Source organism: Macaca fascicularis, chromosome 14 (genome assembly GCF_037993035.2).
Source record: "Macaca fascicularis isolate 582-1 chromosome 14, T2T-MFA8v1.1".
Lineage (NCBI taxonomy): Eukaryota > Metazoa > Chordata > Mammalia > Primates > Cercopithecidae > Macaca > Macaca fascicularis.
Window position 1 is genome coordinate 58,427,062 of NC_088388.1, and position 24,227 is coordinate 58,451,288.

A 24,227-nucleotide genomic window follows, 5' to 3' on the forward strand; every position below is an offset into this window, starting at 1 on the left:
CAAAAGCACTCTGGAAGAGAGGGGGACTTTCAGAGCTGTCCTAATGGATAGACCAGCAGCAACATGTCGAAGCCCCAGTGAGATCATTTCGACTGTGTAGAAGCAAAACTTTGTCAAAAATCAGAACTTCTTTAGAATAGCCTCTCAAGACATCGCACAAGAAGATGGGAGAAGATTGCCTTTGAAATGGGCCCAACTTACATACCCATACCTCTGTGGAAAGAAGCAGTGGATAGAGTCAGAGAGCAGCTTTTCTGAGTGAGCAGAACTGCAGGGAACAGAATCAGGAGTGAGAAGGCCTCTGGGAGCCAGGACATTCTTATCTAATACTTGAGGCCAATGTGGCAACAAGCAGAAGTGCTTATGAGTAGATTTTCTAGATGTTAATTACTTAAGATTATTATGATTTTGATTTATTTCACATTTGAATTTGATTTCTTATCATTGTTTGTTTTGTTTCCTCAGTGTGTGTGTGTGTGTTTAAATATAAACCTGTAATGCTGTCAGTTCTGCCTTACTCAGTGACCCTTGATTGCTCATTCACATTTTAAAATTAACAACTGGGTATTTTGTATATATTTTCTCTGCTTTCGTGTGTGCAGACTAATTTTCTAGCTATCTCCTTCTCTAGAGTTGGGATCCATCCAGCAGCAATGTCAGATTTGTTGTTGTTGGTTATGAGGTACATGCTAGTCCCTTGCAAGAAACAGTTTCAGGCACAGCTGGATCCAGAGGTTCAGACAGTGTCATCAGGACTCATTATCACCTTCTCCACTTCTCAAGTATGCTTTCTTTTGTTTCACTCCATTCTGGAGTGCAGTCTATTATTTTGATGGTGAGATAGCAGCCAGCAACTCCACATTTATATCCTCGCAGCTTCAAGTCCAGTGGAAAGGTGTGACTTTTCCTGATAGTTCCAACAAAATTCCTGGGCCTAAATTGGGTCACACACTCACCCTGAACCAATCCCTGAATGTGATGATTGGGCTTAAGCCTGGGGAGATGCAAAGACGCTCCTGGAGCTGAAGATGCGGATACCTCTACCCAAACTACATGGTTAGAGGGGGAACAGGGGATGAGTCTTCAAAGGAAAATGTGGTTCTTTTATCTGAAGAGGAGAAGAAAAGCTGCATAAGCAAAGTCATACATTTTCACTTCAGGCCTTTTCAAGCTAAGATAACGAGGGAAAATTATGTTCTGCTTTGGAGGAATAAAATCTTTGCAACTATAAAATTTAGTCTTAACAGAATGCAACATTTAAAACACATCCGTGGGAAAACCACACAGAACATAGCATGACTTCTAAAGTAAAAAAGAGTATTCCATTAACTTTCAGAGTTTTAAAAACAAAGGGCTTTCTGTTAATAAATTTTACTACATATTGTTCAGTGCATGTCCTACTGGGTTTAGAAATTGTGGTTATTTTGAAGCATTTGATTAGGTGGGGAGGAAACATCAGAAGCAAAGCAGCTGAAAGTACATTAGCAAAAAACCTACATCCCAAATTATTTGGGAATGTGAAGTCATAAAGGATGATGAATCGGTGCCAGCAGGATGGAAACAAAATAATTTTCTTTAAAATTCTAAGGCATTGTTCTAGTTTTAATTGTTAAGTGAGCTGAATAATAACAGCTGAGAAGGAAAAATCTTTTAAAACCAGCATTACTGTGTGATCCCTACACTGACCATGCCAGAAACTGGTTGTACTCTGATTGGCATAGCTGTGTCTTCAAAGCTGCTTGACCAGCACAGAAGTGAGGTTGAGAGGTTTGCTGACATGTGTCGGCATATGTAAAACTTTTTCCAGGGAGAGGGCAAGAGAAGGAAAAGAAAAGTTAAACTGGAACTCCAATAGGTTATGAGATTCATCTTGATGATAAAACAATGAAGAGAGAAAGCCTTTCCTAACAGGTGGAGAGAAGTAAGTCCACATTTGGACCCAAATAAGCTTGGTAGCTATGCCCAACAAGCACTGAGATGGAGGAAAACTGTGAGTTTAAATCTGTATTTAGTCAGCTTTTGTTACAATAACAACCCCCAAATCTTAGTTGCTTACAACAATACATGCTAATTTCTTGCTGATGAGTTTGTGGTTGGCTGCAGCTCTGCCAGACAGGTAGAGATCTACTTCTGCATTGTCTTGTTTCAGGACCAAGCTGAAGAAGCCCGTTTTCCAGGGCATGTTATTCCCATGACAGATGCTAAAAGTTCAAGGGGGTGAGTAGAATCATGTGGAACTGGCATGTTGTCATCCATTCATATTCTGTTGATCAAAGCAAATCACAGGCCCGAGTCCTAAGTCACTGGAGTCAAGACCCTGACAAGAGTGTGGTGGGGCATATAACAATGAAGAAATAATACCATCTACCTTAATCTGACAGCTCGGCCAGTTATTTGTCTCATGATGTTGGATAAATTAGTTAAGCCTCAGTTTCTTTTATCTGGGGAGACAAAACTGTTTACTTCACAGGGTGACAGCTAAACTAGGGATGCTTGTACAGCGCTGAGCACAGTGGCCGGGATAGAGTAGAAAATCTAACATTGGATTGTTATTCATTGGAGGGATCATATTACAGGCAAAGCATGCCTCCTTGGGAGGAGTGGCATCCTGACTGGCATCAGGGAGAAGGCAGACAGGAGTTGAGAACTTAGCTGGGCACAGGGGAGGGTATGGTAGTGGGACAGGCAGGAGAGGGTTTAAGGTGGAGGGAAGAGCAGGGGCCCACCAGACCCAGTGCTCACAAACACTGGGGAATGGATGAATAAATGGGTACATGAGGAGAAACAGTTCAGGCCCTCTCTCAAACAACTCCAGGAGAACAGCTGGTCTGAGGATGACTGTGGCTTTATTTTCTAGGACAGCCTGGTCACCTTGCTTCCTCTGGGTGAAGCAGACTTTGCCCCTTGAGATCAAACCTGGCAGGCTGTGCTTTCTACACCCCCAGTCCAGTTGCCTCTCTTGTCTCTCCTGTCATCATATCCTGCCCTGTACTTCCCCTTCTCCAAACCACTTCCAAACCCTGTACTTCCCCTTCTCCACTTCCACTGTCTCCAGCCCTCCTCTGGTGCTCCATGCCTACCTCCCCTACATCCTTAATCCTTTATGTAAGCTTTCTATCCACTTTCGCACTTCAACTGAATCCTGGTTCTCCCTTGAAGTCACAACACTTTCTTTGTAGCACTCTCAAGAGGCCTTTTAGTCCCTCACATTCCATGCATCTATGTATCTCAGGGTGGCCTGGCAAGGTTGTCACTTTTGCTCCTTGTTTTTTTTTTTTTTTTTTTTTTTTGAGATGGAGTCTCACTCTGTTGTCCAGGCTGGCTCACTGCAACTGTTGCCTTCTGGGTTCAAGTGATTCTTGTGCCTCAGCCTCCTGAGTAGCTGGGATTATAGGCACCCACCACCACGCCCAGCTAATTTTTGTACTTTTAGTAGAGATAGGGTTTTGCCATGTCGTCTAGGCCAGTCTCGAACTCCTGATTTCAAGTGACCCTCCCACCTCGGCCTCCCAAAGTGCTGGGATTACAGGTGTGAGCCACCATGCCTGGGCTCTTTGGCTCCTTGATGCCTTTGCTTCTCCACTTTCTCATAACCCTCTGAGTCTTGGCTTCTCCTCCCTGGTTCCATCAGCAACACCCTTGGCCACCCTCCTTCATTCTGTGAAGACTAAGCCCCTGCTGCTCCCAGTTTTCCTTTCCACCTCAAGCCCTGAATCTGCCCCACCCCAGTCAACCGGGCCTGGCAGCCATCTCATCCTTAGTGCTGACCCATCCACTGTGAAGCCACGACTGAAAAGGGGGGTTCAGGTCTCTGGGGAAGCTGGAGAGACCCTGCCCCTCCCTCATTGTGCCTGCTAAAGAATTACATTTGAAGGCCTATGAAAAGTGAGTTATTTTGAGATAATTCTTTTTGCTCTGTAGAGCAGGGTTTGCCACTTTTTCAAACTATTTCAGTATGTCTGGAAAGCAGAACCACACATCATACAACATTGGAGACACAGGGGGCACAGTTGCCATTTTCAGCATAGATTGACGTGCATAATCATAGTGTGAAATTGCAATAAATAAAGCACAGTCATCTTGCTAAAGCGGCACACTCACAGCGGATGCTGTCGTCCTTGGAGCAGGAGGTGTGTGCTGCTACCCTGTACCGCCTTGAGGTAAGCCGCAGCAGGGATTTGGAGCCCTGAACAGAGAAGATCTGCATGAGTTGCCTGTATCACACCGCTTTTAGCAGGCGCCATCAAAGGCAATGATGTTTTCCCCAAGCCTCAAGCCAGATCCCTGAACCTGAGTATGGCACCCTCTCACTGTAAAGGCTGCATTCAGAATAAATCTCAGATAGAACCAGATGGCTCTGAAGCCCTTCGGAGAGAAGGCCTCCCGATTTCTCCTCAGTTTCACAAAGTCACTAGATTGTCTCAACAATATTTGGGATATTTGTGAAATATCCCAAAGTTCACGGGACCCCAAGCCCAGTGGTAATTCTTTCCTTGCAGACTGTCAAGGCTTTGCTTAAAGCCCCTCCAGAGAGGTAGAGCTCATGCTGTTAAGCAAAACATGAGATGCTGTTGGTGAGGGTGTTTTTCATTCAGCTTTTTAGAGTGTAGACGTTTGAATGTGCAATCTTCTGAAACCATACAATGATTGTCAATGAAGGATCTCTAATTTGTGAGTCTGGAATGAGTTTGCACACTTCATGCAGAGCACATGGGAAGCTGAGCCCACCCTCTTGATCTCATTCAGCCAACACTGAGCACCTAGTTGTGTGCTGGGGCCTATACAATGGTCTCAGGATTCAGAGATGAATGAGATACAGTATCTGTTTTCAAGGAACTCATAGTTTATTCAGGAAAACCAACACAAAATTACAAAATAGCATTTTGGGAGCTATCACAAAGAGATATATACAGAGAAAAGGTTGTCTGTATGTTGAGTTCAAAGGAAGTAAATGTTTGTGAGGGAGCTTTGTGTAGCTATCACAGACAAAGAGAACAGCACATGCAAAAGCAAAGTGGCACCGCAAAGCAGTGCTGCCAGGGTCCTAGAAGTGGTCTGTGTGCTGGGGCTGGGGCATAAAATGTTCAGAGGCAGTGATTGGCTATGCCTCCAGATAGAGACGGGCCAGGTTGTGAAGGCCTCTGTGTGCCCTCTAAGGAACTTGGGTTCTAACCTATAAAAGGAAGCCAAGGAGAGCCAGAGAGAACTACAGAGAATTGGAGTAAGGTACCAAGGTGAGTCGTGAAGGGGGCTGGCAGTTCCCTGAGGTATTCACTATGGCACAGGAAGGTGGCCACATCTGTCCCTGCTTAGAGAATCCGTGATACGAGGGCAAGATTGATCAGACTCTGAATCGGACAGTTCCAGAACATTGGAAAGCCTTTGTGGTCCATCAGACAGAGTGACCTCACCAGCTCTGCAGACACACACACTTCCATTTGCCAAACTGCAAATACTGAAGCAAAAGGGCACCAGGATGCATGCCTCTGGGCCCTGAAGTGGACAGCCCTGGTGATGCTGGTGTGTCCCATGCTTCTCTCCCAAGCTCCCCTCAGGGATTGGGTCCTCACTGTCTAGTGGATCATTCATGATTCAGCAGTGATTGCAGGAGGCCTGCGGAGCTGACCAGGGACCAAAGTGGGCTCACAGACAGAAAGGCAGGGCAGGAACAACCTACCCACATTCTTCAGGGGGAGGGGAAGAGAAGCAAGGAGAAATGAGGGTACTAGTCTTCCGCTTCTGGAGAGGGAGCTTGTTGGTGTCACCTCCTGCTTCCCCTTGAGGGAGTCAAGGCAGAGGGGCTGGGGGGATGGCCAGGGAGGGCTTTTTCTTCCCTTGCTCTGGGAAGCGCTAGGATCTAGGTTCTTAAAAGACCGTCCTGTGGTGCCTGTGGTACCACATGCTCATGTTTGGGATCGGGAAGTTGTTATGTTGTCACTGGCTCCAGAGATCACTGGACAGGAGGACCAGCCCAAGAGTAAGCCCTCTTGAGAGTTCTCAAAGCAGGAGAATCAGTGTTTCCGGCCAAGACTCCATAAACCTCATGAAGCCTGGTTTCTCCTTTAATAATAATGATACTAATAATAGCTAATATCCATTGAGCAAACATTAGGTACTAGGCACTCTTGTAAGTGTTCTGCATTTATTAACTTATTTAATTCTTACAACTCTCAGAGGTGGTTAAAAATTAGTCTTCACTGTACAGTCCTTCCAACGATAACTATGATTATCCTTGAACACAGAGACTTGATATTCCAGCTCCATGATTTCAGCAGTTGGGAGCTTCTCATTTCCTTTGCAGCCCTTGGCTCGGCGATAGGCACAACTATAAGGTCAAGTGGGTATTTTCCAGGCAAGTCTAGCACGTGGACTTGATGCTGTGCCTGAGGCTGGTTCCCAGCTTGGGGCTCCCACATAGAGGCTGCTTATGCCAGGGCAAAAGCCAGCCTTGTGACCAGTTCTATGCCAGCTACAAGAACTGGGTTTTTTAGTAACTTCAGCACAGGAACCATGTGCTGTGGGCAGTAGGGTAGGATGGTCTGAGCCCAAACACCGGCCAGAGGACTAGTGCAGCCATCTGGAAGAGTCAGCTCACAAAGACGAGACTTCCCCAGGGCCCCACTGTATAGATAGTGCCTCTGGGATTCCAGTATTAGGCATAGTCTGAAGAGGATTCAGCCCAAGCCTCCTGTCTATTAGAAAAAGTGTCTCCCTGGCTGAAGGAGGCCAGGAAGCAGTTGCATCCCTGTGGGCCATCTTCTCAGATGCTGCTTTGTGTGGTGTAGTAAAAAACAAAAGTGACTTAGGTCAGAAACTTGAGGCATGACTATGTCCCACTGTTAGCCAGTGAAAGCCCATCAGAAAGAGAGAAAAGGGTGGTTGGAAGTGTAGGAGGAGAGCAGGCATATTCAGGGGGCCAGCAGTGCAGCAAGGTTTTTGGAGAAGCACCAGGGCTGGAGCCATGAGAGGGCAGGGTCAGAGAGGAGGGGTGCAGAGGGGGACTGCAGTCAGAGGCTCCCAGGGGACCATCCCCAAGGGAAGTCAAGGTCAGAGAGAGCAGAGAGCGCCCGTGGAGTCCAAGGCTGGACAGCGAAGCCCAGGGGCAGCCCCAGCCCATGCCACATGTGCTTTCAGAGGCCCTAGTTCCCGCTGAAGCACATTTTTGGACATTTGATTTCTCCCTTCTGCTTCTCTTCTTTTCTTGTGCATACATGTATGTTAAATAATATCAATTATCAAAGTTTATCTAGCATCCATTAAGTTCTAGATGCTATGTTAAACATGTTACATTCATTTCTTCACTTAAGTCTCACACAACTCCCTGAGGTAGGATCTATTGTGTTGCTAAAGAGTAGAAGAACCTGAGGTTTAGAGGAATTTAGAAACTTGCTCAAGGACATACAGCTCAAAAATGGCAAAGCCAGAATATGAAGCCAGCTCCAGCACTCATGCTTTTAAATACCACACTGTCTCCTGGGTTCGCAAAGTGAAAAGACCCCATCCCGGCTTTGATAAGCGGATGACGGCCCAGGGCCCTAGCAGAATCCCAGCAGGGGAAGACTCTCCTGGAAGCTCCTTGGCAAAACAAGTCACCTTCTAGTCTGTCCCCAGCCACTGACCTCTAAGTCCCAGTGCTAATCCTGCTTTGGAAAATCACAAACTACATGGGAAATCAAAGGCAAAGTCCCAGCTCCCTCCTATCAATCCATTCCTGCTTGGCCCTTTATGTGGTGCAGGCCCCCAGGGAGGCAGCAACTACAAGCCAGGAGATACTCTTGGCTCTGCTTTCATAGAGAAAACCTCCATTGGCTATGGAAATTGGGCAATTTTTCACTTAAAACCATCTGAAAACAAAATTCAGTGCCTTCAAAATTATATATTCACAGAACATTTCCAGACTCTGGAATAGGATTAGATGGTAATGATTTAATTGATGGTTAAGTGTGTAGATAAAATGAATATGCTGAATTCTTTCCGTAATTATCTCTCCAAGGAGCCCCAGCAGCTGTAATTACTGTCTGAGGCCAAAATTACAAACCAGCTGTAGTTTTAAGCAAAATACATTGCAGCCTCCACTGGATCGCTGAGGAAAAGTCGGTCCCTACCAGCACAGAGGCCCACTAGGACCCATCAAAAAGGGAGCACAGCCCTTAAAGAAGTTTATTCCCAAACCTCAGGGAATGTGTTCTCGCAGCATTGTTCTACATCCTGGTGCTTCACTGTCACTGCACACTGCTCTCTCGTTGCAGCTGGAAACCCTTCTTCCTCCCCTAGGAAGATCAGTTCATACTGATCTCTCATCCTGAGGACCAGAGAGCAGACTGAGCAAAAAGAGGCACTATTAAATCTCAGCCCAGGGAGGATGGGGGAGCCCTCGCGGGCCTGCAGGGAGACTGGCGGTCTCACTACAACTCAGAGTCTGTACCCTTTTGGTAGCCAATAGGCCAAATTAGGTTCTAAATCTACTTTTGGCTATAGTAAACTGGAATGGCTGATTCCACTGATCAAATGAATCCAATCATGACCAAATTCTCTGTAGAAGCTAAGCTCCTTCCTGAATAGTTATGCAAAATCCATGCATTCATTCAACAACCATCACAGAATTATGGAGTACCTCCTACGTGCCAGGCACTATGTGAAGGATTGGGTATACAATGACAAATAGAGCAGATATGGCTCCTGCACTATGGACTGTGGCTCTTGAATTATCCTTCACTTGACTTGGAACCTGCCAACAGTTCTGTCTGGGACACTAGGATCTGCATCTTTAGATGAGGTGGTTGGGTAGAAGAGAGTTTCAGGATGAAGTGGGCATGCTGCAGGTGAAGAATGGAGCACGTGAGCTGCTGATTTCAGCTGAGCTGGCTGGAGACACTGGCCTTGGCTCCCAGGAGCTTTGTCTGCTCTGCAGCCTCTTTCATGCATTCAGCACTTCCTGAGGTGCCTACTGTGTGCACAGACTGTGCCCTCTGTGGTTCACTCCTTTACCCCCTAAAACATGGACATCATGCCCTATCCTTGTTGTGTGGAGCTCTTGCTAGGTATGACTAAGACAGAATACAGTACCAGGTAACACCATAACTGTTATTAAACAATCTCTATTATTTTCTTATGTCTATTTCCTCAGCCAGATTGTAAATTCTGTGGGGGATGGGACCAGCATTTCCCCATTATACCTCCAGTGCCGGGTAGGGTGCTTTGCACTTGCTCAGAAATACTCGGTTTAAAATAAATTCTCCAACTCCACTTCCAAAGGGGAAGCCGGGGGAATTCCTTTTCAGGTGAAGGTGTTAGGCAGTGGGGACTGCAGAACAATGAGCAAATCGAGACTTCCACAAGGGCACACCAGAATCCACTCATTCCCATTCAAAAAGTTCTCTCATTCTCATTCCTTCTTTCATTCTCATTCTCATTCATTCATTCATTCATTCTCTCTCTCTCTCCTTTTCTCTCTCTCTCTCTCATTTTCCTCCTGGAAGACAGGTGCCATGTATTTTTATCACTGAATCCTCAGTGTCTGGACATCGCGTGGTACAGAGGGCCCCTAAATAAGTGTTTATTGAATCGACGTATCAATGAATCCATCAGAGTCCTGAAGAGTTACCTGCAGTGATGTCAATGGCCAGGGGAGGGCAGCAAAGGGCAGCAGAGCTGACGGCTGAGGCCCTAGGAAAGGGCTACTGCTCTTTGGGAGACAGATGCTTGGCATTGAGTCAAGGAACCCATTACCCATGTGAGTATCTGGAGACACTGAGAACCCCAGGACTGGAGAAAATGGCTGACAGGAATTCAGCCAGTGTCAGAAGCCCAGTGTCATACAGGAGGGGGACTAATTTGAGTGGGGAGCTGCTGAAGTGGGTGCCCAGTGCTGGTGGTGAAGGTGTGTGGAGAGAGGAGCTGAAATCCCGATTCCAAGAGAGATAGTCTAGAGTCACAGTGTTGGCAGCACGAGTCCTGTGCTGAGCTCTCTGGGATTCCAAACATGCCTGAAGGGTTTTGACTCTCTGGTTCTTGAAATGACAAGTGTTCCAAAAGTCGGGTCTCACATCATCCTCCACCCTGGTTTGCACTGCAGAAGAGTGGGAAGAGAGAGAGCCAAGAGCAGACCACAGCCGCATGTGTGTGGAGACGTGTTCTCCAGCCCCTCCTCAAGTCCCACCACAGGGGAGGGAAATGGCAGCGTTGGGTCTGTAGAGGAAAAGCTCCTCCCCTCAGCCATTTTCACTGGAGAGTAGAGCGTTGATGGCATGTGCAGAGACATGGCAGGAGGCGGTGGGTTTGCTGGGACCATCTCTTATCTGGAGAGTTTCTCAGTGGGCGCTGCTGGTCTGGCAAGCTTTGAGATTCAGATTTGGTTTGTTGCCCTGTGGTGTGTGTGCTGGCTTGAGCTTTTTGGAATAGGCTACAGAATGGTTTGCTTCCAGGAAGGTGGATAATGGAGTGCAGAGTTGTCATGAGAAGAAATCGGGTGTCTGTGGGGGAGAGTTGGCTGGAAGGTTGGCTGGGTATTGCCAGGGGAGAAGGGGATGGTGTTTTTCTTGGTGTCCCAGAAGAAGGGATCCATCTTCAGGGCTGAACCTGTTTGGCCCACACAGTCCCATTCCTTTTGCCAATGACTGCTTCAAACACTGGCATACTTCTGGCCATGATGTGTAAGGAGCCGGTTTGCTGGGCACTTGAATAATTTTTTCCTTGCTCTTAACAGAGAGCTACAAGAAGTACATTTTCCTGTGGATACTTTCATGTCTGGATGCAATGCCTAGATCTGCATCCATCTTGCGACCAACCCGAAGATGAATCGAAAGTAAGGAAGGATGGCCCAGTAGCCTGGGAAGAACTGGTGTTCCTGATACCATCATTAACCACAGAATCTACAATCCCTGAACCCCCCATCCTTAACTACAGAATCTACAATCCTATCTCTAGACACTCTGTCCGGATGCTACACTTTCTTTGTTCAATCTAGTTTGTGTCAGGATTTCTGTTCATTACATCCAAAGTATTCTAATACTGGTAGCAAAACAACTGGAGAAGTTTTCACTTTGTCTTTAACCAAAGAAGACTTCCAGGAAACATCTCCTCAGTGGATTTCTCCCTCACCACTGGATTTTTGTCTCTGTACTAGTGCTTTGATTTGTTTTAGGAGTTTCACCTCTCCACCTGTCATATGCCCCTGGCAGGCTCATTTCTGCTAATGCCCACAATATGCATATCAATGAGCTTTCAACCTTAGGTACGCAGCTCTTCAGGCATGTATAGCACATTAATCTGTCTGCTTCTAAGTGGTCTGTTGATATGTTTGGGTTACAGTTATACCTACAAGGCTGTGGTCATTGTCCTGGGTTATTCTATTTGTTCTCTCTGCAGGATGCATTAGGACACCCAAGGCCATGGCCGTCATTTGCATCTAGGATTCAATCTTATCTCCTGTGAATCACTGGAAATCTCCTGTCCTGGAACCCTTTTTTTCCACATCCCACTGGATGTCATTCATAGCAACTGGTCTTGTGGGTTGTCTGTTTTATTGTGTTGTCTTACTCTTCCTCTTGGTATCAGTTTTTAAATCCTCTTGATGAGATCAACTAATCAATCACTAAGCAACATAGTCCCTCATGTAAGATTCTCTGCACTCTTGGCTAGAATGATTTATTCTGGTATCTTAAGCTGTGTTTCAGAACCTCATTCTAAATATCAACCTATTCTTGTGAGTCCACTACTGATCATCTTTAGATATTCTTCAGTCTTCCAGAGTTCCAAAGGGCAGTAGGAAGAAGCAATGAAAATACCACCTGTATTCTCACATCTTTCATTTTTCCACTCAAAAAATACTGCCATGTTCACTCCTGGTGAAATGTTTATGTCCATGAGAAGCAGTGGCTTTGAATAGTTTTGGCAGACTCTTTATAGCGCTTTACTCAACATTGGGAAGGTATCTTGCCATCAGACCTTTTGGGTCTCCATGAAACTTCTTATACCCCCTCTAGGAAAAGTCAGTAACTGTGATCTTTCTGAGCTTCTAAACACAGCATTTTTTGTACACTCAAGTGAGTGGGGGTCCTCCCTCATTTGTGCTTCTCTTCCTGTAAGTGTGACTTCCTCGCAGTAGGATGAATCTCATGCCTATTTGTGTTATTTTGCTAATTCCAGCTTCTGTTCTACTTGGGGCGGGGGGTTCCAACTCTTTTAAGGTTTCATCTTCAGCACTTCTAAACCATGGGAAACTATGTGAAAACAAATGTAGTAGCCAAACACACCATTCATCACTGTGCTTCTGGACAGCTACAAGTCCATACGTGTTCAGGTGAGTCTTCAGGTTGTACGGGAATAGAGGCTCACTCAAGGTAGTTCAGTGAAAGTCTAGATGGGAGTGCTTATGGTGTTCTATAATAAAATACTCATGGAACAATAATAGAAATGGATTCTTAGAGAAGCCCAAGAGAAGGAACTATGATTGCTTCATTTCCCTGACATTTCTAAGTTTGGTGGCGTAATCTAATCAACTCAACTCACCTTAGGGTGCCAGGCCATGTCATAAGTCACTGGACTGCCCATAAACAGGTTTCTGGGAGCATGTCCCCATCTTGATCCAATCACCTGTGGCCAGGGACACACATTTTACAAACCATGGTGGTTAGGGCTGCCTGTTCAACAGATATTAGGGGTGAAGTTGTACATGCATGCAGGGGAGGCTGAGATGGTAGGCACCGTGAGTAACATGTTCCAGGGTGGGCTCTGCCTCTTGTCTGCTCTGTGACACACCCCGGCTTCCTTGTCCTGACCTCTCATTTGCTAAAGTCTGATTTCCATCTTTAAAGTCTCTGCTCAATCTCTCCAGCCTTCTGCTCATGTCTTCACCTCCTACCTTGCAGCCTGTCTTTTGACTTAATGTTGCTTGACTGCAATTCCTGTGGTTTGGCCTGAGGGTCCACTCCAACGAAATGCTCCTCTGGCAGCCTTGGCAGGTGTGTCCCAGTGTTCCTGGCTGTCTCCTTGCACCAGTGCAGGCTGCTTGAGATTAGACATGCTCCTCCCTCCTATCAGTCCACCTTGGCCCTGACACTGACTTTTCTCAGCCTCCTTTTGTTTGTCTGCTGGGGCAGAACAAGGTTTCCCAGAAGGTTTAAATTTACATTCTTGGTCAAGGTCTCACACCATCATGACACTGAAGCAGAGAGAGTGACTTCCTTCTCTTCTATGCTGTATGCATGCCTCCATGCCCCTACTAGTCTGTATAATTCCAGTTTCTATACTTTCTTCCATTCTTTCCTGAAACTTTGTCCTCTCTGTTAAAGTAGATTTTTAGGGATTTGTTTCAGGTTGGTTCATCCCTCGGAATATCTTGGGTTTGTCTGATTGAAGCCAAATGGACACAGTGAGTGTTTCCTTTCTGAGTGGTGGGAGGTGGCTCTTGCATCACCTTTGGGTCCCTTAGAGCTTTAGAGTAAATGTTCAAAGACTGCCCACAGCTGGACTAGAGACTGTGAATTAGATCTGGGAGGAGAGGACTTAGCAGGAAAAAGCTTCTGTATCTGATGCTAAAATCAGAGATGAAGTCTGAACAGAAGTGGGACATCCAAGAGTCAGGGGTGGGATGTAGGAGGTGCATGGGATGACAGAGGCGGGGCTCAGATCTGAGAAGGGCAGTTTCAATGTGCACAGCAGAGCACTGGGGAGGGGATGTATTGTTCCGTACAAGCTGATGAAAGTTGATAGAAGAATAGGAACAAGGCTTGGATGGTGACAAAAGACCTACCTGCACCAATGTGAAAAAAGTGGCCCTTTCAAGGCTGAGCCAGTTTGGAAGAGGGCAGAACTGCTTCCACGACACCAGAGAGTGCTGCAAATATGTGAGAAAACCTGGGCACCAAGAGACCTGGGAGAGAGGAGGCAGATGATGGGTGGGCCAAAGTTCTGGTAGTTGGGAAAGGTGATAGAAGGCATTGCATTAATGCTGGGTCCTCTGCCCTTGTCCTAAGAGCAGCACATGGCTGCTTCCGAATCCTGCCCATGTAGTAACATTTGCTTCCATATGCCACAAAGATGAGATGGGGCCCTGATGTGCCTGCTATAGGAGGGCAGAGCATCCTGTGTGCTCTGTGAGAAGAGCTGGGCCACGTGTCTCCGGGTCAAAGCCCATACACCTGTTATCCCCTCTCTCTCTTGTATCTTCAGCCTTTCCTTCCCTATTGGGAAGGATTTCCATATTTCCAAGAGCCTGCTCAAGTGGGGTCAGCATGTGTCTCTGGTCACCACCCTCTCCCCTGTGGAGGGTTGGCAACTCTCCCATCTATACAAAATTTGAAAGCACCAATTATATGATTGACACTGTTACACTGGAAAACAATTTCCTGTCAGACTCCCCCACTAGACTTTTTACAGGCAGGTGCTACATCTTCGTCTCTCTCTCCACAGCACTTGTTGTAGTATTTGCAACCTGGCAGGAATGAAGGAGTCCACGTGGAGTCAAGCACCTCAGGGAACCCCTTCATGGCAGTGACACATACCTCCAACAAGAATTGCCTCTTCTTTCCTTCTGTGGCTTTGCACAGCATTTTTCTTTAATTATAAATACACAGTTGGTCTCTCTATGCTGTTTAGGCTAAGCACAGCACAGCTCCAAACTGGAAAGTTAAATATTTGTGGTAAAAATAACTTATTTGTGCCTATGCAAATGTGGCAACACAAACTCAGGCATGTAGTGTTCTATGCAGAGAAGCTAAAACCAAGAGATGACATTAATTTCCAGTGAAAATATGTGATGACAATTTTAGAATTCTGGCTTTTCAGAAAAAAAAAATCACTCTAGAGGGTCCTAAAAATATGTGCAGTTAGTTATGAGTCCATATTTCCTTCTTACACTCCCACACTGGATCAAAATGCAGCGGTCGTTTTCAAAGTGCATATCACACAGTGTTTTTTGAACACTGTGTGTGTTCAAAAATGGGCTGCTGCCCATTATGGGTTTGTGCAAAGGCAGTGCAATGGCAGTGGCCCATTATGGGTTTGTGAAATTAATTTAATGATTGTGACCAGTAGTCTATTTTTAATAAAAAAACAAAAAAGTGCATCATGTTATATGTATTAATTTCATGAAACTGTTGTTTCAGTTTTATATCTATGTCCATGTTATGATTGAAATGTATATCCAAATGTGAATCAATGCCAAGAACATTTGAGGCGCACTGCTCCCTTCCATGTAGAACTAGGGACTTATTGAAATACTGTGCTACATCTTACATTCTTAACACTAAAGTCTTTGTGAAGCACTGGAAATTCCAAAAGCCAGAGAAATGAGAAACTTGGGCTATCTCTGGAAAAGTTATCCTTAGTTAAGCAGTACAATAGAACAATAAAAAATAAGCTACTGGAAAGCCAGTATAGGTAGAGTTACAGCTTCCTAGAACCTTAATTGGCTGCAGAAAGGACACAAACACTTGTCCAACATCCTTCACTGCTTTCACCAGATACTATGCTAGGTGCTTTCATATATGTTATATCATTTAATCATCCACACACAGTTATCTAAAACCAGCTACTAATATCCCCATTTTACAGAGGAGGAAATGAATCCTCAGAGAGAGAAGATAATTCGCTCAAGCTCAGCAGTTCTAAGTGGCCTAGCTGGAATTAGGTTCCTCTTCCTGTTAGACACTAGTAACAACAGCACAACTGAGGTTGTCCACCAGGAAGCTGAGCTGTGTCATGTCTTCCTCTTTGATTAAATGATTTTGCTTTTCTCAATTTGTCTGCTTCGATCCCAGTAGCTCTTGCATTTATCTGTTTTAGACATTCAACTTTCAAATTAGATTTGACTTCATTAAAGAATTTGGCCAAAAAGAACCCAAAAAAACAAAAAACAAAAACCCAACTGGACACCACTGTATTAAACAAGTAATTTAAGCCTTTGTGTGTATGCTTAAGTTTGCTAAGAGCTCTTACATTTGTACATATACATGCATATAAACAACATATTACAAATAATCTAGAAATACATACGAGCACCATGGACCCTCAATCTGGGATCAGACTAAGCAACTTCTCATTTTACAATTCAAATGCAAATCCATGTTAATCCTACAGAAGATACTGTCCCCACTTTCCCTTCCTCCAAGGCCACCAAATTCCTTTCCCTGTGGCTGGCTGCTGCACCAACACTTCTATAACCTGCTCTTTCTTCAGCTTCTTTACTGCCTGGAAGGAACCTTATGTAACCTACCACCCTACCCACCTCAATAGCAAGCATGTCCTGCTCAGCAGCACAGTGTCTTAAACACAGAGGCCACCTAATGTTCTCTTAGCATGGAGTGGGTAGTGATGGTGGAAGGGCTCAGTCCTTAACTTCCAAGCCCTCCTCTCTAAAATTGGAATGCGTGAAGTCCTGAATCTGGCCCAGATCTGTTTCTCCTATAATAGTCCTGGCTCACCATTATTCCCTGTCTCATGGAGTTCTCTTCTGGTCTTTTCAGCTGATTTTTTTTTTTCTTTTTCTGAGATGAAGTCTGGCTCTGTTGCCCAGGCTGGAGTGCAATGGCACAATCTTGGCTCACTGCAACCTCTGCCTCCTGGGTTCATGTAATTCTCCTGCCTCAGCTTCCCAAGTAGCTGGGGTGACAGACGTGCACCACCATGCCCAGCTAATTTTTGTATTTTTAGTACAAACAGGGTTTCACCATGTTAGTTGGGCTGGTCTTGAACTCCTGACCTCAAGTGATCCACCCACTGTGGCTTCCCAAAGTGCTGGGATTACAGGCATGAGTCACTGCGCCCGGCCTTTCAGCTGATTTTCTAATCAAGAAGCTATATCAGTCTTTGTCTGCAGTTTGTCAAGGACTCTCTTTTAAAGTGCAGAGACTATCCACCTCAGCTACAGCACAGGGCTCAGCACTGTATTTCCAGTTATGGAATACAGTTATTTCAGTTATTTTATATATGTTATATCATTCTTAATTCTGTCCCTAGTTCCTGCTACTGAGGAAGTCCATACTCTGCAGGATAGTGTCCTGGTCTGCCATGAATTCAAACACAATCTGTAAAGAGAGTGAAGGAAGCTACATCTGTGCTTGGGGGCTTTAGAGAGTTATTGGCTTGAAGCAATAAGAGGAACATCTGGGCTGAGTAGTCCTTGAAGACTCTCATGTGATTCAAAAGTCCTTTTCTTCCTTATTATTTCCTCTCTTGCTATCAAGCATCTCCTCTGGCAGCAGCAACTGAACTAAAAGTGATTTCTCTATAACAGTGAGCAAGTTTCTCATGGCCTTTGCTATTGACTCTTTCATGCCTGCTGACCTGCAAAAGAATCAGGAGGGCTGGTGCTGGAGCGGATGGCACACTGTGAGTGATGGTTTAGATTCTGCCTGGACTCAAACCATTTGGTTGATGGCAGTATCCTTGATTTTCCCCCTTCCTATCCTGAGAGTATAGGGTTTCTCTGAATTATTACTTCTTTCTTTGCAAGGATCCATGGATCCTCATTCCTGATATAAGACTAGTTCTAGGTAAGCGCACATTCGTGTGATATATTGGTTCCATACTAGGCAATGGAAGTGCCACATTATCTGTAAGGAGCAGGAGAAGAGTCATTAGCCCTAATCCTGGGAACGAACTTTCTGTAACTTTAAGAAACATAAAATTTCAAATGCAGCTGAAAGGTTATATATATTCTGTCACCTCCAACTACTCACCCATAAATACAATAGGCACCATAGAGGCTAGGATAAAGGGCAAATTTAATATTACAAGTGTGCTTGTAATAAATATTGACAACATCATGCCTTCAATGTTATCAATGTTGATGTCACCCTGCAGGTCCAAGGTAGAGAGGCAGAACTGCTCCCCTGGCTGCCCTGCCATGCTTTAGGGTCATGTGATACAATCTTCCATAGCCACGGGGCCTTGGTTTTCAACTCATTCCTGGACCTTGTGTGCCAAAGTGAGTCCAGCTTCCACACCCTTTACCTCCACCTCCAGGCTGATCCAGACTGCCAGGCCAGGATCCTCCAAGCAGGATCCTACCTTGATCTTAAAAACTTCCTATGAAGAGCTCTACCATCATGTTTTCTAAAACCAGAAGCCCACCCTAATCCCTGCCTGGCTTTTGGTTCCTTCATTAGAGGCAATCACTGCCAGAGAGCGCCCCACTCACTATCCCTCCATAGATGCTTCTAGAACTAGGTTGGGAGCACGAGATGCTCAGCCTTTATATTTTGTTATCTTGAACCACAAGGGAGTCTTTGAGGACTACCCAGCCCAGATCTTTCTCTTATTACTTCAAGCCAACAATTCTCTAAGGCGCCCAAGCACAGACGTGGCTTCCTTAACTGTCTTTACAGATTGTGTTTGAATTCATGGCACAGCAAAAGACTGTCCTGCTGTGTATGGAGTTCCTCAGTAGCAGGAACTACGGACAGAATTGAGAATAGCACTAACACTGGAAATACAGTGCTGAGCCCTAACACTGGAAATACAGTACTGAGCCTTGTGCTATAGGTGAGGTGGATGGTCTCTGAGTCTGTGGACCTCTCTTCAGCCAGTCCAATTCCTGTCTTTCTCTTGTGAATAAATGTTGCTGGCTCCAACTCAGCCTTATTTCTTGATGTGATTCTGACTCCAGTCATTAAGGGGGATGTCTTAGTCCTTTTGGGCTACTGTAACAAAATATCTTAGACTGGATAATTTACAAATGACAGAAATTTATTGCTCACAGTCCTTGAGGCTGGAAAGTCCAAGATAAGGTGCTAGCTGATTTGGTGTCTGATGAGTGCTAGCTCTCTGCCTCATGGATGGGGCCATCATTCTGTGTCCTTACATGGTAGAAGGGGCAAACAAGCTTCCTTGGGCCTCTTTTATAAGGGCACTAATCCCATTCACGAAGGCAGAGCCCTCATAACCTAATTGTTTCCCACCTCTTAATACTACCACATTGGGGATTAGGTTTCAACACATGAATTTTGGGAGGATGCAAGCACTCAGACCATAGCAGAGAGAGATTGCAGATAAGGCCCAGCAGAAAGCACAAGCAGATGTGGATGTATTTGGATCCACTTCTCCATTCCCATTCCCAGGACTTCATTAAGCATTAATAACAGGAAAAAAAAATTCAGAATGTTCATATTTTAAAATTTATAGTCAATCTTAATCCCTTTGGGTGGTATTTACTTTCTTGATTGGTTTATTAGTCCATTCTCACATTGCTATAAACAAATAATCCAAGACTGGATAATTTATAAAGAAAAGTGGATTAATCGGTTCACAGTTCTGAGGGCTATATAGGAAGCATGGCACTTACACCTGCTTGGCTTCTGGGGAGGTGTCAGAAAGCTTTTACTTATGGCAGAAGGCAAATGGAGAGCCAGTGTGGCAAATGGCAGAGCAGGAACAAGGGGGTTGGAGGTGCCACACACTTTTAAACCAGATCTTGCAAGAACACACTCACTAGCATGAGGACAGCACCAAGCCATGAGGGATATTATCCAAACATCTCTCACCAGGCCCTACCTCCAACATTAGGGTTCACAATTCAACATGAGATTTGGGCAGGGACAAATATTTAAACTGTATAATTCTACTCCAACCCCTTCCAAATCTTATGTTCTTCCCATATTGCAAAATACAACCATGTCTTCCCAATAATCCCCCAAAGTCTTAGGTCATTCCAGCATTAATTCAGAAGTTCAAAGTCCAAAGTCTCATCTGAGACAAGGCAAGTGCCTTCTACATATGAGCCTGTAAAATAAAAAATCAAGTCATTTACTTCTAAGATACAATAGAGGTACAAGCATTGGATAAACATTCCCATTCCGAAAGGGAGAAATTGGCCAAAAGAAAGGGGCTAGAGGCTCCATGCAAGTTTGAAACCCAGCAGGGCAGTCATTAAATCTTTTTTTTTTTTTTTTTTTTTTTTTGAGATGGAGTCTCACTCTTGTTGCCCAGGCTGGAGTACAATGGCACAATCTCAGCTCACTGCAACCTCCGCCTCCTGCGTTCAAGCGATTCTCCTGTCTCAGCCTCCCAAGTAGCTGGGATTGAAGGCACCTGCCACCACACGCAGCTAATTTTTGTACTTTTAGTAGAGACAGGGTTTCACCATGTTGTCCAGGCTGGTCTCAAACTTCTGACCTCAAGTGATCCACCTACCTTGGCCTCCCAAAGTGCTGGGATTACAGGCATGAGCCACCATGCCCGACTGTTGTTAAATCTTAAAGCTCCAAAATAATCCCCAACTCTATGTCCCATATCCAGGAAACACTGGCGCAAACGGTAGGCCCCCAAGGCCTTGGGCAGCTCTGCCCCTGTGGTTTTGCAGGGTTCCTCCCTCAAGGCTGCTCTCATGAGCTGGGGTTGAGTGCCTGTGGCTTTTCCAGGCACACAGTGCAAGCTGTCAGTGGATCTACCATTCTGAGGTCTAGGGGATGGTGGCCCCCTTCTCATAGTTCCCCTAGACACTGCCGCTGTGGGGACTCTGCGTGAGACCTCCAATCCCACATTTTCCCTTGGCACTGCCCTAGTAGAAGTTCTCTGGGAGGGCTCAGCCCCTGCAGCAGGCTTCTGCCTGGGCACTCAGGCTTTCTCATACATCCTCTGAAATCTAGACAGAAGCTGCTAAACCTTCACTCTTGTACCCACAGTTAAGCATCTGCAGACTTAATGCCACAGGGAAGCTGCTCAAGCTTCTGGCTTGCATTCTTTGAAGTAGCAGCTGGAGGTGTATCTGGGCCCCTTTGAGTTATGGCTAGAGCTGGAGCAGCAGGGATGGGGGGAGCAGTGTCCTGAGGCTGCACAGGGCAGTGGGGCCCTGGTCCTGGCCCACAAAACCATTCATCCCTCTTAGGTCTCTGAACCTGTAATGAGCAGGGCTGCCACCAAGGTCTCTGAAATGCCTTTGAGGTCTTTTTCCCATTGTCTTGGATGTTAGCACCTGACTCCCTTTTAGTTATGCCAGTATCTCTAGCAAGTGGTTGCTCCACAGCTTGCTTGAATTTCTGTCTTGAAAAGCCTTTTCTTTTATTGCCATATGATAGGCTGCAAATTTTCCAAACTTTTACACTCTGCTTCCTGTTTAAATATAAGTTCCAACTTTAAGTCATTCCTTAGGCTATCAGAAGCAGCCAAGCCAAATCTGGAATGCTTTCCTGCTTAGAAATTTCTTCTGCCAGATACTCTAGATCATCACTCTCATGTGCAAACTCCCACAAATCCCTAGAGCAGGGACACAACACAACCAAGTTCTTTGCTAAAGCATAACAGAGATGACCCTTGCTCTTGTTCCCAATAAGACCCCATTTCCACCTGAGGTCTCATCAGTCTGGACTTCACTGTCCCTATTACTATCAGCATATTGGTCACAAACCATTTAACCAGTCTCTAAGAAGTTCCAAACTTTCTCTCATCTTTCTGTCTTCTTGTAAGCCCTCCAAACTCTTCCAACCTTGGTCCATTACCCAATTCCAAAGCTGCTTCCACATTTTCAAGTATCTTTATTGCAATATCCCACTTCACTTCTGGTACTGCTTTTCTTGCATTGCTATAAAGAAATACCTGGGACTGGGTAATGTATAAAGAAAGGAGGTTTAATTGGCTTATAGTTCTTAAGGCTGTACTGAAAGCATGGTACTGACATCTGCTTGGTTTCTGGTGGGGCCTCAGGAAGTTTTTACTCATGGTAGAAGGCAAAGGAAGAGCCAGCATCTCACTTGGCAGAGCAGAAGGCAAGGCAGGATTGAAGGTTCCACACACTTAAATGACTAGATCTTGCAAGAACTCACTATCAAGAGGACAGCACCAAGCCATGATGGATATGACCCAAACACCTCCCATCAGGCCCCACCTCCAGCTTTGGGGATTACAATTCAACATGAAATTTGGGCAGGGACAAATATTTAAACTATATTAATTGGTTTTATGACCGCCCTTTAGTAAACTTTATTAATATGAACACTTACTATTAACATGCAAAGCATCTAAGCACACACCATTCAGATCCTGAGCTATGAAGGAAAAAATCACCCCATTGTTTTCCTGCCTTATTCATAACTGCTTCTGTTTCTGATAATTTGAGTATAATTCACTGTAGTGTACCATATACCTAAAAGTTACAATTGCATTGTGTGATTTCTCAATGAATTATAAAGTTCCCCTTGCTTTGTAGAAAGCCTCTTTTCTTTATTTCAAGCATTTTGATTATCAATATCATCACATTTTATGTCCTGAATTTTATCTAAGGTGTGAAAAAATATATGTCTACCACCACTGACTGAAGACTTTATAATAATAAAAATAGATAATGTAGAAATAAAAATAATACTACAATTGCTAAAATTATTGTTGTTAAAAGAGTATAGATTTTCATTTTTTTTCTAAACAAATGAATTGCAGTACATCACATAAGACATTGAAGGGAAAGATCAGCTATGTGACTAATCTTCACTCCTGAGGAACTGTGCCTTTATCAGCTCAAGGGAGTGATTATAAAATGAAGAGCTTCCCACAGGCCCTGAGACTCCATGTAGAATTTGAATAACATATAAATACAAAAGGAAAGCAGTTTTTTTTCTTAACCTTATATAATATTTGTATGTCATTATATTTGAAAGCCAAGTGTCCCTCTTTTCGCCATGCTTGCTTTAACACACAAGTTAATTATCTGAACATTAATAATTTGCTCCATTAAGAAAACTTTAATGGGAGTCTACTGTCGCTACACACTTTGTAGGTATTGGACATACCACAGTGAGCCAGGCAGAAGAGCTGATCTCGCGACAGCTTTGGGAATGGTTCTCTTCACTCCCAGAGAACACCACCTGGGGCAGTGTGAGTGTTCACCTGTATCCTAAATAAGATGTTTTTCATTTCAAATAAGAGAAATTCTGCTTATCACTGCTTACACAACAAAGGGAATTTATACATTTACATACTTATAAAGGCCAGAGGTAACACTATGTTTGGGAGAGGTTTGATTCAGGAGCTCAACCACGTGACTGAGAGTCTGGTTTCTTTGTATCTATGGGCTTGGTTTCTCCCTAAACCTGGATCTTTTATAGAGATCCAAAGAAGCCACAGCTGCTCCCAGGGTATTTAGTGCTTTGTTTATATCCAACAAGAAAGAGAGAGTATCTTTGTCCAAACATTCACACCAAATGTTTTATAATACTGTTGGACTGAATCAGTGCATGCAGTGGTAATCCCTGTGGTTAGCTTGACAGGTTTAGCCTGGAACTAAGTCACACATACTGTCACCAGAGACAAGGATGGAGCCAGGCTCCCTAGCATCATTAATCAGAAATCAGGGCCATCAGAAAGGGGGCTTGATGCTGAGGAGGCAACTAATAAATATTCACACTGTTGGTGTATGGGTCCCCACAGGACTGGGCAGGATCTTTTGTGAGGTTCCCTTCTGCTTTTTGTTGCTGGAGTGTGAGTACTAAAACCACCTATCCCAACATAGACTCTCCAATAACTTGGCTGTACTAGTCTACTGCCTTTATTACTACAACTTAAGTATTCACTCATGGGACTTCCCAATTTCTATTCCTTAGGAAGCATCAACAGTTTACACCCCAAGACTCTTTGAATCCCAGGCTCAAAATCATCAACTTGCTGTTCCACCTCAGCTATTGTATCATGACACTGATCCAGTCCTAACCAAGGTCCCCATCCCCCCACTTCATCTCCCTCATCGCATGGAGAGACCCACCTTAAACCACACTTCAAAGTCTCAATAAATAAGACTCTGCCCTTCCCCTTCCATTACCTGGGAAAGCAATAAACTCAGCTTTGTCTTATCAATAGGTTGTTCTGGTAATGTTTGGAAGACAGCATTTGACAGGTGCATCTTCTGAAAGATTCATATCCAGGAGCAGTGGTCTTCCTGAATGTCCTCTGCCAGGGTGCTCCGCCTTTGCCCCAGGCCCCATTCCCCAGGAGGGAATAGTCTTCCTCCCACCAGACTATGAGGAGGGAGTGTGTTTCTTTCAGAGAGTGGTATAAACCATTTTGGTTCATTTCATCTGCGGGGAAAGAATTGGCCTATCACGTTAGCAATCACCTCTGAATGCCATCCCTGGAGATGGAGACAGCTGATGGCTCAAGCCCACTGTCATTCACCTTCCTATTTAATAGCTATACAAGTGTGCAGCAGGGATGCTCCAAGGCAGTGACTACTGGAGCAAGGTCATCTGTGAATGAGAGGAGAGTCAAGATGCAGTTGACTTTCTGTTCAGGCAGAAACGTTA

At 44.8% G+C, this 24,227-nt stretch overlaps 1 protein-coding gene across 6 annotated transcripts in view; it reads right to left on the reverse strand.

The window, feature by feature from the left end:
• Window positions 1-24,227, reverse strand: part of SYT9 (synaptotagmin 9) — a 224,080-nt gene that overhangs the window by 16,416 nt on the left and 183,437 nt on the right. For 2 of the 6 annotated variants that reach the window (XM_065528632.1, XM_074014460.1), the window contains exon 7: window positions 825-1,108. The exons of 3 other annotated variants lie outside the window; for them this stretch is intronic. In XM_065528632.1, the coding sequence (XP_065384704.1) occupies window positions 1,058-1,108 (51 nt within the window). In that variant the 3' untranslated portion in view covers window positions 825-1,057. Of the gene's footprint in view, window positions 1-824; window positions 1,109-24,227 lie in introns of those variants that run through there. One more of the 6 variants, XR_012423427.1, reaches the window with a different exon arrangement.